A 15,340-nucleotide genomic window follows, 5' to 3' on the forward strand; every position below is an offset into this window, starting at 1 on the left:
TGGGAGGCAAGTATGTCCTTGTGGAGCACCTCGGAGTCCATAACAGAGATGGCTTGGAGTACTGGTTTGGCTAGGGACAAGGCCTGTAAGGACAAAACTAGTTGCTTGGTGGTGAAGACCAGTCAGAAGTTCTGTGGGTTGACCCTGGCGTAGTTGCTATCCCCCTTTTTGGGGTAGACGTCCCGTTGTCTAGTTAGGGCGTCTGGTTTAGTCCCAAGATGTCCTGGTTGGAAATGGATAATCATGTTGAACTGCAAGAGGAACTCCAACTAGCAGGCTTGTTGCTGGGTCAGGAGTTTTGTTGTTGAGAAGTATTCCAGGTTCTTGTGTCAGTAACAACACCGACCAGAGAAGCGGAACCTTTGAGGTAGTGTTGCCATGTTTTGAATGCTTCAAAAATTGCAAGCAGTTCCTTATTATGAGTGTCATAATTGAGCTCCGGGATGGTAAGGGTATGGGAGTGGAAAGCCACTGGATGGAGTTCTCCATCCAGAGTCAAGATTGAAACAATGGCAGCAATGGTGTAATCCAAAGCATTGGTCTCCACAATTAGTTGAGTGTCCAGAAACCAGTGCAGAGGACCAGAGTAGTTGTGAAGGCATTTTTCAGTGCTTCAAAGGATTTTTGACAATTGTTGGAAAAATTCAAGGGGTGTCTTTCCAAGTAAGGCGGGTGAGCAGAACAACAATACCAGAGTAGTTGTTGATGATACAACAGTAGAAGTTGGCAAACCCCAGAAAAGACTGCATGTACTTAATTTGGTGTGGTTTGGGCCAGTCCTGGATGGTTTAGACTTTGTGATCTGTTGGGGTATGCATATAATCTATTGGTGCAGAGCCATTAGAGCACCTCCTGGACATGTGCTACGTGCTGCCTGGGGTTGTTGGAGAATACCAGAACATTGTCAAGGTAGACAATGATGCAGACATCAAGAAGGTCAGCAAATATTGTATTGATAAACACTGGAAGGCTACAAGGGTGTTGGTGAGCCCAAAAGGCATCACCAGCCATTTCTAAGATCTGTAGCAGGTTTGGAAAGCGGTTTTCCACTCATCCCCATTAGCAATCCGGACTAGATGATAGGTGCATTGGAGGTTGAGCTTGGTATAGATTTTGGCACAACTCGGAGTATCTAGGAGGTCAGAGATATGGGGAAGTGGGTAGCAATTCTTCTTTGTGATCTTGTTCAGCCTTGGAAGTCTAGCAGAGCCTGAGGAAACCATCCTTTTTCCAAAAAAAGAGCACTGGGGCTCCATGTTTGGAGGAAAAGGGATGTATGATCCTGTTGGCCAGGTTTTCTTCCACAAAAGTTTGGAGAGTCTCCAGTTCTTTTTGTGATAAGGAGTAGATAGGAGAAAGCGGAGGAGAAGCTCCTTTGTCCAGGGCAATCTGAAGATTGAACAAATAATGAGGTGGAAGCTTGTCGGCTTTGGCCTTGCTGAAGGCGCTTTCAAAGTCATGAGATTTTGGAGGGGACAGAGGATAAGTCCACAGCTTCCAGAGTAGTGGAGGAGGCCCGGAGCTGGGACAATTGCATAGTGAACTGGGTGAATCCTCTGAGTTTTCAAGCCTGTTGAAAGGCAGCTGCATTTCAGAGGGACACAATTGGGGTCGGAGGGTCGGAGATTGGAGTTGACATTGGTTGGGCATTTAAGGTTTCCGGAGAACGGAATGAGATATTGTTCAGTACCCAGTCAATTGACAGATTGTAGCGGGTGAGCCAATTGTATCCCAGAACTGTGGAGCAGGATGACATAGAAGGTAGTGGGAGTGACTTTTCCACAAGGAAAATGGACAGGTAAGTCTACTGTCTTAGTGATAACGGAGTTTGATGTTCCGCCAAATAACTGGAGTTGGATTGGAGTAACAATATAGGGAGAAAGTTGACCAGTATTCACAAAGTTGGTGTTTACAAAACAATTTGACAATCCAGAGTCTACTAAAACTGTAAGGGAAGTGTTTGGAAAAGATTTAGAGGTAAGAGTTACGTAGAGAGAATTGGTATTGGAAAGAGCGGACACGTTAAGACATATCTCTGTTAGTGCACAGTCAGGATCAACATAGTCCTTAACCTGTGTGGAGTGCAGAGGACTGCTGAATATGTTTTTGCCTTGGCGGCATCTGGTTTGCTTTCTGAAACTGCTGCAGCAGCACGAGCTTTTGCAGCACTGGAGGACTTAGGACAGGACTTTGCATTATGCCCGGGTTGTCCACAGAACAGACAGAGATTGTTGTCACAACAATGCTTGCATCCTTCCAGAGTGAGTTTCCCATCCTTGCCCAGTTTATTGGTCAATTCCGGAGACTTTGGAGCATGTGAGTGGTGGGAGTGCGGATGGGAAGTAGAGTTTCCGCGGGTTGCAGACTTTGAGGTAGATGTAGAGGAGGACTGCTTGGAGGAAGATATGGTATTGGTGGTTGATGAGGATTTGGGCTGGGTAGTAGTCTCCCTGCTGATTTTGTTGTGTTGTTCCCAATAACAAGAGTCAATGGTCTGTGTCAGGCAACAAATATGAAGCTATATAACAAATAACAAATGTCTGGTCAAGTCCTTGAGGAAAGGCAGTGGATCATAGAATTGAGATCCGAAGAGTATCTGTATAGGCGTGAATCCAAACTGATATTAAACTATGGAATAATACATCAAATATCTACTCCTTATATAATGAATAGTAAGGGTCAGACCAAAAAGAGAGAGAATAAGGGAGTGGTCTGACCAAATGACCGGTCAATAGTAAAAAGGGAAAAAATGGTATGATCTACCATAATTACTAATAACGTGAGAAGGATCCTTAGTAAGAGATGTACAATTGGCTGGATCAGTGACCCCATGGGAGAGCGCTGAGTCACAGTCAATACTGCTGCTTAATATCTCACCAAAGTATTCCCGGACACAACTCTGGATCAGAGTTATGCCATTGGGATGTCTTCCTGGAAAGGAGAGAGGAGTCTCCTACATTGTAAGTATGATAGTATATGAGTGTGAAAGGGGAAAGGAAAATAAGAAGAAAAAAAATAAGGGTAAAAGAGTACCAGCCGTTACCTCTAATCTGATAGTGAGAAGAGTGACAGGGAAGAAGTTGGATAACCATGACATTATGGGAATGCAATGGGAAAATTTGATTCCTCACAGTCTAAGCAAGGGTCTGTAACTCCACGGGGGAGTCCAGTTTTCCAATGCAGGAGCTCTTATCTTTGATCCTTACAGGAAGTCCTTTGTAAAACTGATATCAGAGTGCACTTTTGCCCCAACCTTGGATTTGGTAGGCAAGATGATTGAATTTCACCATATACTTGTTCAGATGTTGATTCTTGTGCATCTGGAGGTGCTTGATCTGAGACTCCGCTTCTCCAGTGGGGTCAACAGGTACAAAATTTGAGTGGAGTTTGGAGAGAAATTTGAAGTAATTATCCATTCAAATGGGAATGGTGGCAAGATTGTCTGGGGTCAGGATATCCACTTCAAACTAATCTAGTGCCATTCCCTTAAGGAAAGAGATAGTATGTGACAACACCAACAAGACACAGTCTTGGGGCACTGGAGCGCAATAAAAACAACAACTCAATAGTAGGAAAGGAAGTGTACAACTCATCATCGAGAGGGAATATACTAAAATACCTGAGGTACTGTACAGTTGTAAATAAAGTTCAAAGTCCGGTGTCTTAGCATGTGACTGGACACATGATAAGTCTAGACACTGGTCAGATGATGTGTTATATGATTGGTCATGTGACTATGAAAAGTCCGAAGTGTAAAATAAAGTCAATGTCCACGTGATCAGTCATGTGACTTGGAAAATGAAAAGTAAAAGTATAAAGTGAAGTCTAAGTAGGTGCTGGTATGTCAATTGTAACATAGTGTAGTTGATTTTTGCTCGGTCAGTTCAGAATGTGCCTGGACGGTCATTGAAGTTCAGTTGGCACTGCACAATGAAGGAGCGGTGCTTCTTGGGATCAGAGCCATCAAAGGTGTCCGGCTCTCTAACCTTGGTGTGCGGAAGCGCTGTTGGGGTTACATCTGGACAATCTGGCAAGCAAGGTAATTGCCTGGGCCAGAGTGAGGTCTCTGGCATCTTCATTTTCTGGCTCCATTCAAGGTAGTTCCGCAAGAGTGGGGGTTAGTGTGCAAGGTGAGTTGGGAGGGATTGGGGAACCCCTGGGGGTAAAAGTAGAGGTTGGGCATTCTGGGGCCATGGAGATTGATCACGCCTCTAGGGGTTGACAAGCAGAAAAGCTGAGGAAATTGGTGTTGCCCTGAGAGATGTTACATACATGTTTGACCATGGAAGATATGGAGGGTCATCAGGAAAAACACTTTGGCTATATAGACTCTAATAGTACTATAGTTGCAAATATAGTTGTCATAGTGATCATAGCTGCAATAGAAACCCCAACATCTATTCAGGAACAATGTGCTCTTATAGTACTCTTATAGTTGGCTATAGCCTCTTATAGCACTTATAGCATATGGCTGACTATATGAGCTATGAGAGAGCTTGTGGCTGATTTAAAAAAATAATCACACAAAAGGTTTAAACTCTCAACCTGTTGGTCCACTTTTTGCTGACCAATCAATCTACAGCCACATACTACACATTTATCCACTACACCATAAAAGCTTACAAAATATACTATACATGTGTAATATATTGACCTTCCATGGACTTGTCATTTTTGTTACACATTGTCACAACTTATACTTGGATAAAGCATTGCTATAAATATGTACTATGGTCTTGACAGCTATATAGGCTATTATAGCTATAAGAGCCATTATAATGCCTTGGCTAGCTATATAATATTATACTGGTGCTATGTGTGCTCAAACTTACTGTATAGTACTATGAGAGCTATAATAGTATTGCCTCTGCTATATAGCCAAAGTGTTTTTTCTGATGCTATAGTATTATAAGAGCTATAGTAGCTTCTATAGTAATGCCTCTGCTGTATAGTACTATCAGAGCTATAATAGCATATATAGTATTGCCTCTGCTACATAGTACTATTAGAGCTATAATAGCATAAATAGTATTGCCTCTGCTATATAGCCATAGTGTTTTTCCTGATGGTCCGGGGCATGTCAGTTTAAATATACTGTCAGAACTGTGACCTTTTGGAGTGCAGAGATGGAGTGGAGGAGTAACGGAGTACGAGGTTGGGAATTGACTTAGCTTGTGCGCTAGGCCCTTCTGCGGACCTTGGTCCCTAACTCGTCGGAATGAACAGATGAGAGTAGAGGATGAAGAAAGGAGCAGAGTAAAGGCCCTTTGGAGAAGGACCAGAAAACTTAGAAAAGGACCTGTAAGAAAGGCAAGGGAAAAACATATGTGGGAGGAGTGTTCAATATGGTTTAAACTACAGAGTCCATAAGGAATATGAGAATGTGCAGAGGAAATGTATGGCGGACTAGAAGTCTGGTGCAAGAGTATTGGAGTGGATATCTGGAGTACCATGTGGGGGTGGGGTACAAGGCTATGCCAAGCAGCAGAGCATGAGGAGCGTAATTCCGAGAGTACCCCAGATTTGGGAGTTCAGGCTTGAGAGTCTCTGACTTTTCGGAAATCCGGAAACCATAGCCTATATGACAGTTATATATATGTATAAAGAGCCTCAGTAGTTGATGGAGTAAACAGCTTGGAATAACCAAACTTTAAGCCAGTTCTCTCAGGCTTAAACTGTTGGGGTGTTAGTGTCACACCAACATCACACTGAGTTGTACACATGCAAGAACACCCTTGGCAGCACTTTCAAGAGGCTCCCAGGTCTTACAGATGGGGTTTCTATGTTAGCGATAACCCATCTGAAAGACCACCCTCTCTGAAGAGGGTCCCCCTAACATCTCAATATATGTTTTGTCCTCAAATTGTTGTTTCAAGGGTTTACATAAATATATGTGGAGAGTATCTCCATAGTATTATGATCATTGCTATAATACACCAAAATGTTACCCTCTGTGGGAGCCTCCCCATCAATACATCAAAGGAATGTTCCAGAAGAATGTCCCAAATATGGATATAAATGATCCCTTTATGGTAAACTTCTGTGCTATCATAACCTCACTGTGAGCCTCTCCATCACTACATCAAAGAAGAGTCTCCCAAATAAGGATATGTACTGTCCTTTTATGGTCAGTTTCCACACTACCACCCAAAACATATCTGCTTTTGGATATGCTGATATAACCCCTATTCTAAAACAAATCTATTTACTGCCCTACTTGATATTTCTCAGGCTAATTTATGTAAAGCATGTGGAGCCAACAGACTAACTACTATTCTCATTGAATATAGGATCAATTCACATTGGGAATAGATTGTAAAATCCAATGTTATGTTTTTTTACAAATAAACATATGTTTGTTTTCCAATTTCTGGGGGAGAATAGCTCATGGAGGCTTGCTGTAGTGATGGAAATTGTTCCCAAGCATAAACAGGCTTGATTGGAAACCATGATCAGCAGGATATATCTGAGAGATCTCACAGTATGTTTGCAATTATGTATAAATTGACATCTGACCTAGAATTAGACATACAGATGCTCTGGGAGCCTTTGAAAGATATGCAGGCCTTCCCAGACAACACATAAGTGTGTCTGAACAATTATAACACCATAATTATGGGTAGGTATACCCTTATCATGTATCCTAAAACATATGAGGATATCACTGCAAAAATAACATAAAAAGTGAAATAATTCATGATATATGACACAACAGGAGCTTCTTACATGATGGAAATATGCAGGAGACTTATAAATTTGATTCTATAATGCTTGTAAAGTGTAGATTGCTGTATGTCAGCTCCAAGGTGAGCCAGGAGGGAATGGGCCCTAGTTATCAAGATTTCTCTGACTGATCGTCCTTTTAGGATCTGGTCAGGGATACACAAAACTAGTTGATCTTGTAGCTTGAGGTAGACAAGTCCATTATCTACCACAAAGTTATGAAATTCCTTGGGTGTGCTGATAATTTTGTTGTAGAAATTGTCGTTGTTGTACTTGTGCCAAATGGAGTTGACCAACCAGCTGATCTTCCACCTCCAGGCTGTGGGGAATCTGGATGTACAAGGGGTGGTCTGACAATCTCAATGATGGTGTAGTTGTTTCCGACTGCTTAATGTCTGCTTGGCTAACCCCCCTCTCCTTTTGTTCGTCTGTACTGAAGAGAATGAAACGACTTTTTACCTATTTAGCAAATTCAGCTGCTGTTTCTGGCCGCCCTGTTTCTGCTGGGGCAGGCCGACTATTAGCCCTGCAAGGGCGTCTGGGAGCAATATCTGAATCATGATGTTCAGGGGGGACATCCTGGGGTGCTAACACTTGATGCTGTGACCCTAATTGCTGGGAAGCTTCTGCATCTGCTCGGGCCCTTGTATGGGTCTGGGGTACAGCAGCAAGTGCCTCTAATCCCACCAGCACAGGGGCAATAATAGGTATACTCTGAACGTGAGCGCACAGTACCAGGGGCATCAAAGCTATACATCCGGGACAGTGCATCTGGCAATATGTTGTCCACCCCCCTGGGACATGACATACTTCAAAATTGAATTCACCCAGCTTGTCCATCCATCTAGCCTGTCCCCCGGATAGTCCTTTCTGACCTAGCAGATGCACCAGCCCTTTATGATCTGTTAGCCACACAAATTGTGCACCCTGCAGTATGTCCCTATACTGCAGCATGGTTTCAACTCCAGCTAACAAATTCTATTTCATGCACAGGATAATTCTGCTGTGCAGATGCGAGTTTTGCAGAGAAGAAAGCGGCTACACTGGAAGTCCGCCAGTCTGGTCCTTGTGCAACCACTCCAGAGATGCCTTTTAGGCATCCGTCTGTCATCAACCAGATGGTTGGTGCCTCCTTGCAATAGTCCAGGGGGATCCGGCAATGTTTCTGACATACTGCCACATATTGCTCAATAGTTTTGAACGCTCTTTGCTCAGTAAATGTCCACTTAAATGGTACAGTATCACCAGATATGGCTGACAACACACCCATAGGTATATGAACCTTGTATATGTCATCCGCCAAGTACGCCACTGATCCCAAGAAGCCCCTCAATAAGTCTCGGTTTGTTGGTACCTTCTAATTCAGTACACTGGTCACCTTGTCCGGATCCATACAGATTCCAACATCATCAACAATACGCCCTAGGATCTTCATTTCCTTGCGGAGGAAGTGGAGCTTGTGCCCGCTCAGGTAAAACTTCTGCTTATCAAGGATGGAAAATATCAGTTTGATGTGTTCTATGTGCTCATCAACAGTGTCTGAGTATATCACTACGTTGTCCAGGTATACATCCATAAAATGGCCTATGTAGGCCCCAAACAAGTGATTCATTAAGGCTTGGTAGGTAGCAGGTGCATTATAATTCCCAATTTGAATGACTTGGCTGACCATATTGCCATCCGGTGTAGTTACGGTTGAACGCTCGACATGCTCGGGGATAATACATATCTGCTCATATGTGTCCTGCCCATCAATCAGGGAATGGTATTTTTTCTGTGCTACCCGTCTTAGTATTCCCTCCATGCTGGGGAGGGGCGACAATAGTTTCTGAGTATTTTTATTCCGTTCCCAAAGGTCTATAACAGTTCTTAGCTTTCCTGTTCTGGGCTTTGAAATCAGGAGCATGGGAACAGTGTTCCCTGCACTTGTAACCTTCCATTGTCCTGAGGACAAGTATGCCTCCCATTTTTTGGTCCATTGCTCCCTTAATGCCTCAGGGCACCAAGATGGCCGCCAGGGATAGATCTTTGTCTCATCAATGAGTGGAATAGTATGGTTAATGTCTCATAGGGGAGGGAGACCAGTTTCACTTGCCTTCGCACAGAGGGGTTTGGCAAAGGATTTAAGGTTTTCTCTAACCTTTTCAAGGTGTTCATCAAGGACCTTTGTGGCCCTAGCTTCCAGCTGGGAGCACTCATCTCCGCGGTGTCGATGATGAGAACTGCTGTTAGAAAACCACACACAAAAACAAACTAACACACAATCCTCCCAGATTCCACGGAACTTGTTTATGGGCTTTGCTTCCTAGAACAGTGGAGTGGTCTGGTTGTTTGTGGGGTGGTACGTATAAAGATCCTTCAAAGTAAAACCCAGAGGTGTATGAGTGTGGGTTTTGAGGAGGAGGGATAGTTGAATTTATAGAAAGATAGGGGCTTTGTGGCGAGTATAGACGAGCACTACCTTGCTAATCGTAGCACAAGGTAAGTTTGAGAACAACGAGGATGATGAGGTGACGAGGTTCCCAGTGATAGCAGGCTCCTGACGCACAAACTGTAGTGCTCAGAAGGACTCTAATCGAAGGGGATGACAATCATTTTCAAAAAGTGACGAGTGACGATGACAGCAGTTAACAGTGGTAGAAGTGGGAAGTGTTGTGACCACACTGGATCACAAGTAGCAGAGTAGTGAACTTGAGAGTAGAGAAGAAGTCTGGATTGGATTTCTTGTTCCTTTTTTTACAAGGTAAAATACAGGGGTTTATATATGCTGACGGATCCTGCATAGGTAGTACAGGATAAGATTGTCAAAAAAAGGAAAAGAAAGGGATAGAACAATGAATGCTGTGAGTAATGTCACAGGTTTGTATAGCCATAAAGTAAAGTCCAATAGCAAAAAGAGAGCAGGAAAATCATGATGTCATGGGAAGATGCAGTAAAAAAAGGGCAAGGCAAAACACTATCAGTATCAACACAGTTCCTTTATTGTCAGTCAGGCATTCTAAAAAATATGTGTCCATAAAAATGATTCAAAAATCAAAAATAATTGCACTGTAAATGAATGTTCTGCTGAAGAAAAAGAAACTGGAGCCACCGGTCCACCACCTAGTCCAAATCCGGCAGTTCCATGGCCTTACCAATGGACTGGTTGTGTTGGACCACCTGATCAAACGAGGGAGGGAGAGGAGTAGTTCCAATTTGGAACAAGTGAGTCCCAGGCAGCGTGTGGTAGCTGTAGCTGTAGCAAAGACGATGGACAAAAGATAAGTGTACCCAAGTGAATGGGACAGCAATGAACATGGGCAACGCAAGGGGATGAACCTTCTCCAGCTCAAAAACTACCCACCCACACTCCAACCGGGCAAGACGAGCGACTGATATTTTGATAGTATATGATGGTAGATCGACGTCATAAAGATGGACCTGTTGCCCTATTTGAACCGGCCACCGGGGCTTTGCTGATATCAGCAGTGGCACGTGGTAGTCAACGGATCGGCAACGGAAGTGGATAGGAAGTGGTGACATCAGAAATGGTGGGGGTGCAAATAAGATGAGGAGGAGGAGGGTGGAGGTGACAAAAAAGTGGATTAGAATGGGGATCCAGAAACGACCGTCAGGTGAGAATAAAAAGGAGAGGAAGGGGCCCATAGTGGGGCTAGGCAAAGGAAGGGGAGTAAGGGAAACGACAAAAGCGAGGGCGCAATGCAATGTGTAGCCAGTGGCGATGTGAAAATTTGCCGAAATGCCGAAACGCAAAAAGTACCGGATGGAAAAGCAAAGGTGAGCGTGACTGGATTGCCTAATAGAGGTGATGCTGATCAGCCACAAGTTCGAAAAAGGCAATATTAATTACTATTCCACGTGGCACTGTGTCTGTGTGGCGCAAAGGCGAGTCTTTTTTGAATATTCGCTTCATTATTGACACCTGTCCATGCTACCAATCAACTTTGGTGCATGACAGCGGATGACAGTTGGGCTGTCACTATCTATAACTATCTTAGAGGAGTTAAAGCCTACCATCACCTGGTGCTGGTACAAGAACGGTGTCCCTAGAATCAGGTCATAATTCTGTAAGTTTATAATATCAAAGTATCGGTCTGCTTTTATCCCCTAATATTCGAATTTCACCCTAGTCCCAAATGTCACCTTGGACTGTGATCCTTGTACTGCCAGTTGAATAGGGAGGGGCTTAGCTAACTTGATTAGCGGGACATCAAACTGATCAGCCAGTGTCGAGGACATGAAATCTGCTAGGGATCCAGTGTCAATCAGTGCCCTTGCAGGGTGTGCATTAATCTGAATCATGACTACGATCGGACGAGGTAAGACCCGCTTGAGATCTCTAGTTACTGATGTGTGTCTCTCCAGTGCGGGGTACTTCCCTGGCGCAATCTGTTGTCTATTTAGCTCAATCAGGCAGAGCCACCCCTGGCAATCCTCAAATTATGTGGTAGGAATAAGAGTTGTGCCCTCCTTGTCAGTGTCTGCTATGGAGACGCCATGGCCACCCTCCTTGGGGTTGAATAGCAATCTCAGGTGGTTTATTTCCCACTCCATACTCTCTGGGCGAAGTCGAGAGTTGAGCTCCTGGAATGATTTTTCAAGTTGCCGTTCATACCAATGGATTAGGTTAAGTCTTTTATTACAAAAAAACTCTGCTGGAACATCCAGGTCAAACTGTAGTTCTTTGTCAATAACCTGGTAGTATTCCCGTCCTTCCATAACAGCGAGGTATGGTAAGCATACAAACTGTCCCTCAGTCTCTTCTGCCTCAAGGTTGGCATCACAGGAATATGGTTGTCCCATGTTCAAGATTTCCTCTACTCTGTCTCCTATGGCGTCCCCCATAGATAAGTATGAGTAGTATTCTTCACATTCATCTCGAGGGTATCCTGCCAACAATCCTTTCTGATCTGCATACCAGTCTGCTATGCAGAATTTGGTATCCATGAGGAAAGTGGTCAGGACTGTAATATCATCATCCAACCATCGGTAACTGTCGGTGATGACATGTTCACTTTCTGAAACTCGGTAAACCAAAATTCTTCCCAACTCATAGGCCTCACTATTGGTTAAGCTATCTCCTGGGAAAGGTGCCCCCTCTGTGAGTAGTCGCTTAGCCACTTCCCCCAGAGGGTCCCCCAATTGAAAGGTGTGGCGCAAGCTTGTAGGCTCCCCTTCCCAGCTATCCTCAGGCATTACTGGGACCAAGGACCCAAGGGTTACACTCTCAGTGGTTTCTGTCGCACCAGCCAGAGCATGGAGTTGTTCCACATCTACAACCTTGACCTTCTCCATCCCAACAGCATAACTAGGTATTCCTGTTACGATAACACAATTTTCGGACCTTTCCTTTAATTTTCATTCTCCACTTTAACCTTTTACTATAGTTCACACTCCGTGCCATACAGCACTTTCCTTTTTTGTTCTAACTCCACCTTCTCGCGCAGCGCAGCCTTTATTCTTCTTTTAGACTCAAACTCTCTCACGCAGCGGAGCTGGTCACACGGGCTGTGCCCTCTGACATCATCAGCCACTGCCTTTATCAACTGTACAGTACATAGGCACAAACACTCTGTATTAGTATAAATACCCCAATAGATCAAGGAGACTCCTCAGCGAGTCCTCCTGTTGTATACCAACAAACTCTCTGCAGCTTAAGGGGTAACCACTCCCTCATCACTACCTTTATAGTGTGTTCATGTGTGCGCCAGAGTAACTAACTCTTGGTTGTTACAATTCCTGGGGCTTGGTTGAGGTGAGCATATTCCGCTTTGGGCAGTTCCTACTGAAGTGTCCACTTTCATGGCAAATGAAACATCTCCCTTCGGCAATGTGCTTCTCCTTTTCTTCCAGGCTCAGTAAAGGAGGTTTCTTTTCTCTTTGATCTGATTTTGGCTCACTGGGCCACATTCGACTTGTGGGTCCCCGGTGGCCACCTGGGATAGGCCCCTTAGACTTATGGTATGCTTGTCTTTGAGCATCCTCATTGTAGTTTCGTCGTGGCAGGAAGGGTTGATTTGTGTGATCCACCTGCCGGGCTGGGTGTTTCTTACGTTCAGACAACCCACTAAATTTGGGCTGACTCGACTGTACTCATAGTGCTGCAGATTGGGCAATCTCTAGTAGTTCAGCCGCAGCTTGCACTTCCTCAAACCCAGAGACTTCTGGGTTGAGCTCCTTTATTCACAGCCCCTGTTGCAATTCAGCATTCAATCCAGTCCAGAATCAGATGACTCGTTGTCTCTCATCAACATCCCCAATAATGTTCCACAACTCGGTAAGTTCATATAAATATTCTTGCACAGATTTGCTGTCTTGAAAGCACCTATTTAGCTTGTCACACTGTTTCATTCAATAATCTACTGGGAAACAGTGATTAAATAATCCGATAAAGAAGTCCCTCAGTGTCCAACTAGAAGGATCAGGAGACACCTTGTACAAGAAAAAGTCATATGCAGTCCCTTTTTAAAAAGGTGAGAGATGATACACATGTCTTTTACGGGGTACTCTTCCTTCCTTCAGATAAGTCGTGGCTGCTACCATAAACTGATGGAATTCCTGAGAGTCAGGGCGGCCATCATATATCATGGGTTCTGTGGGCTTAATAATCTGTCTCCTTTTTGAGTGCTTTCGCTTTTTTTGTTGTGTGCCCCTTCTTTGCCCACAATGGTTCTGGAATTGTCTGGATCCTGATGATGATGTGTCAGAGTAGGGACTGGATGATGTACTGGAGCTGGAGCTTGAGTCGCTATCAGACCCATTGCTCAAGTCTGAAGGATCTGGGGGTTGTTTTCATCCACCAAATCGACCCAGAGTGTGGCCAATGTAGCTGGTCAGATCAACCTGGTTAGCTGGTGCCAGCACATGCTGGCCACGCTCCTGGGTATGATAGTCCCTCATAGGTTTCAAGGCTGTATCAACATGGGCTGTAATGGGGTCATCATACCCAGTCTTACGGGGGTCTTCTCCTGCACTAGGGTAGGTTTGTTTTTTATCTTGTCGAAGCTGATGCTTTCTTTCTCTTCAATATTTACTCTTAGATCTTTGACGAGATGTCCTCCAAGGGCTATTATCTTCGCCGGACAGTGGGTCTAGTTCACCTCTCTCAGGTTCACACTCTCTTCCCGCTCCTGAAGGTCCAGCCTGTGGTGGATAGTCCTGTTTAACCCAGTCCTGGGCTTCATTCCAGGCTAGGAGGGCTTCTCGTTGAGCGTCAGGCTCAAGATCTGCTTGTTCTAAGTCTAACCCGCCCCAATTCCGGGGGTCAGGCCCTTTGCCTTTTGCCGCAACCGGGGAGTTAAGGTTAGTCTCAGTTTCACTTGGTTGTGCAGAACATTCCAATTCACGCCTGCTGAGTATAGCTCTCAGTTGCTCGTCACTGAGTAATTTTTCAGTCTGCTGCACAAGGGCAGCTTGTTCATTATCAAGTAGGATTACTCCAGTTGGTTTCGGCATTCGCGGGTTCTCAGTTTGAGTCCTGGCATGGCAAGTCCTCGCACCGGTATGTACAGGTAAGCTATGGGTCCCTTTTACCATCTCACGAGCTTTTAGGTCGGAGAGGTTGGGTCCAGCTCTGACTATGTCACTGTAGGAGCGCGAAGCTCGTCAAAGGGACGTCCCTACCTGGCCACCAGGGCTCAGGTGAGGTGTGGGCTATAAAGGACTCTCAGGTAAGTTCAAGAGTGATGACTCACTATTAGCCCGTCTGTTACAATTTGACATACCAGCACCTACTTATGCTTCACTTCTGTGCTTCTACTTTTATTTTCCAAGTCACATGACCAGTCATGTGACCATTTACTTTACTTTACATTTTCGGACCTTTCCTTTAAATTTCATTCTCCGCTTTAACCTTGTACTGTAGTTTTCACACTGTGCCATGTGGCACTTCCCCTTTTAGTTCAAACTCCACCTTTCTCGCGCGGCGCTGCCTTTATTCTTATTTTAGATACAAAGTATCTCACACAGTGGGGCTGGTCACACAGGCTAGGCCCCATGACATCAGCAGCCACTGCCTCTAGCAACTGAACAGTACATATGTACAAGCAAACATGTATTCAGTATATATACAAGAGCAATACATGGGGAAGGACTCAGCGAGTCCTCCTGTTGTCTAGCACAACTAACTCACTGCATCTTAAGGGGTAATCACTCCCTCTTTATCTTCTCTATAGTGTGTTCCTGTGTGCGCCGGAGTAAATAACTCTTGGTTGTTACACTGTCTAAGTTTTCCTGATGTCTTAGTCCGAGTGCGCAGATTATAGTGAGGTGGTGAGAGCTGGTTTTGGGTAGCCATAGTGCCGGTCCAATTGTGGCCGGGTGATCAAATCCGGAGTTGTGGAGGGGAAGAATGTTTAGAGTAGAGTTAAGTGTATAGACTGTTGCAAGTTCAAAATATGTGATGTTTGCGTGGCGCTAACGCCCCACGGTTGAGTTGAACCTTGTCAAAGAACTAATGTAAGTCGTAAGGATACCTATCGCTATCGAGTACAGTGGTTTCTTATACTACTGCGGCGAACAGGTTCAGGCAAACAAACAACGGCTACGAAGTGACCATAAGGAACGAGGAGTTAAACGAAAGGCAAGGGTAGGTGTCCGCATGGTAAGGACAGTGCAT

General features: G+C 44.6%; 2 protein-coding genes across 2 annotated transcripts; both read right to left on the minus strand.

Moving 5' to 3' along the window:
* Positions 1-11,163: 11,163 nt before the first annotated feature.
* SERLADRAFT_408147 (uncharacterized protein) lies at positions 11,164-11,919 on the minus strand (the record flags this gene model as incomplete). Its single annotated transcript, XM_007318014.1, has 1 exon — positions 11,164-11,919. One exon carries the CDS (start codon positions 11,917-11,919, stop codon positions 11,164-11,166), a length of 756 nt encoding a protein of 251 aa, XP_007318076.1.
* A 1,596-nt stretch (positions 11,920-13,515) lies between these two features.
* On the minus strand, positions 13,516-14,178 carry SERLADRAFT_437680 (uncharacterized protein; the record flags this gene model as incomplete). Its single annotated transcript, XM_007318015.1, has 2 exons — positions 13,516-13,691; positions 13,758-14,178. The coding sequence occupies 2 exons, from the start codon at positions 14,176-14,178 to the stop codon at positions 13,516-13,518; spliced, it is 597 nt and encodes a 198-aa protein (XP_007318077.1).
* Between the last annotated feature and the right edge of the window lie 1,162 nt (positions 14,179-15,340).

The sequence above is a fragment of the Serpula lacrymans genome (genome assembly GCF_000218685.1).
Source record: "Serpula lacrymans var. lacrymans S7.9 unplaced genomic scaffold SERLAscaffold_6, whole genome shotgun sequence".
In the NCBI taxonomy this organism is placed as follows: Eukaryota; Fungi; Basidiomycota; class Agaricomycetes; order Boletales; family Serpulaceae; genus Serpula; species Serpula lacrymans.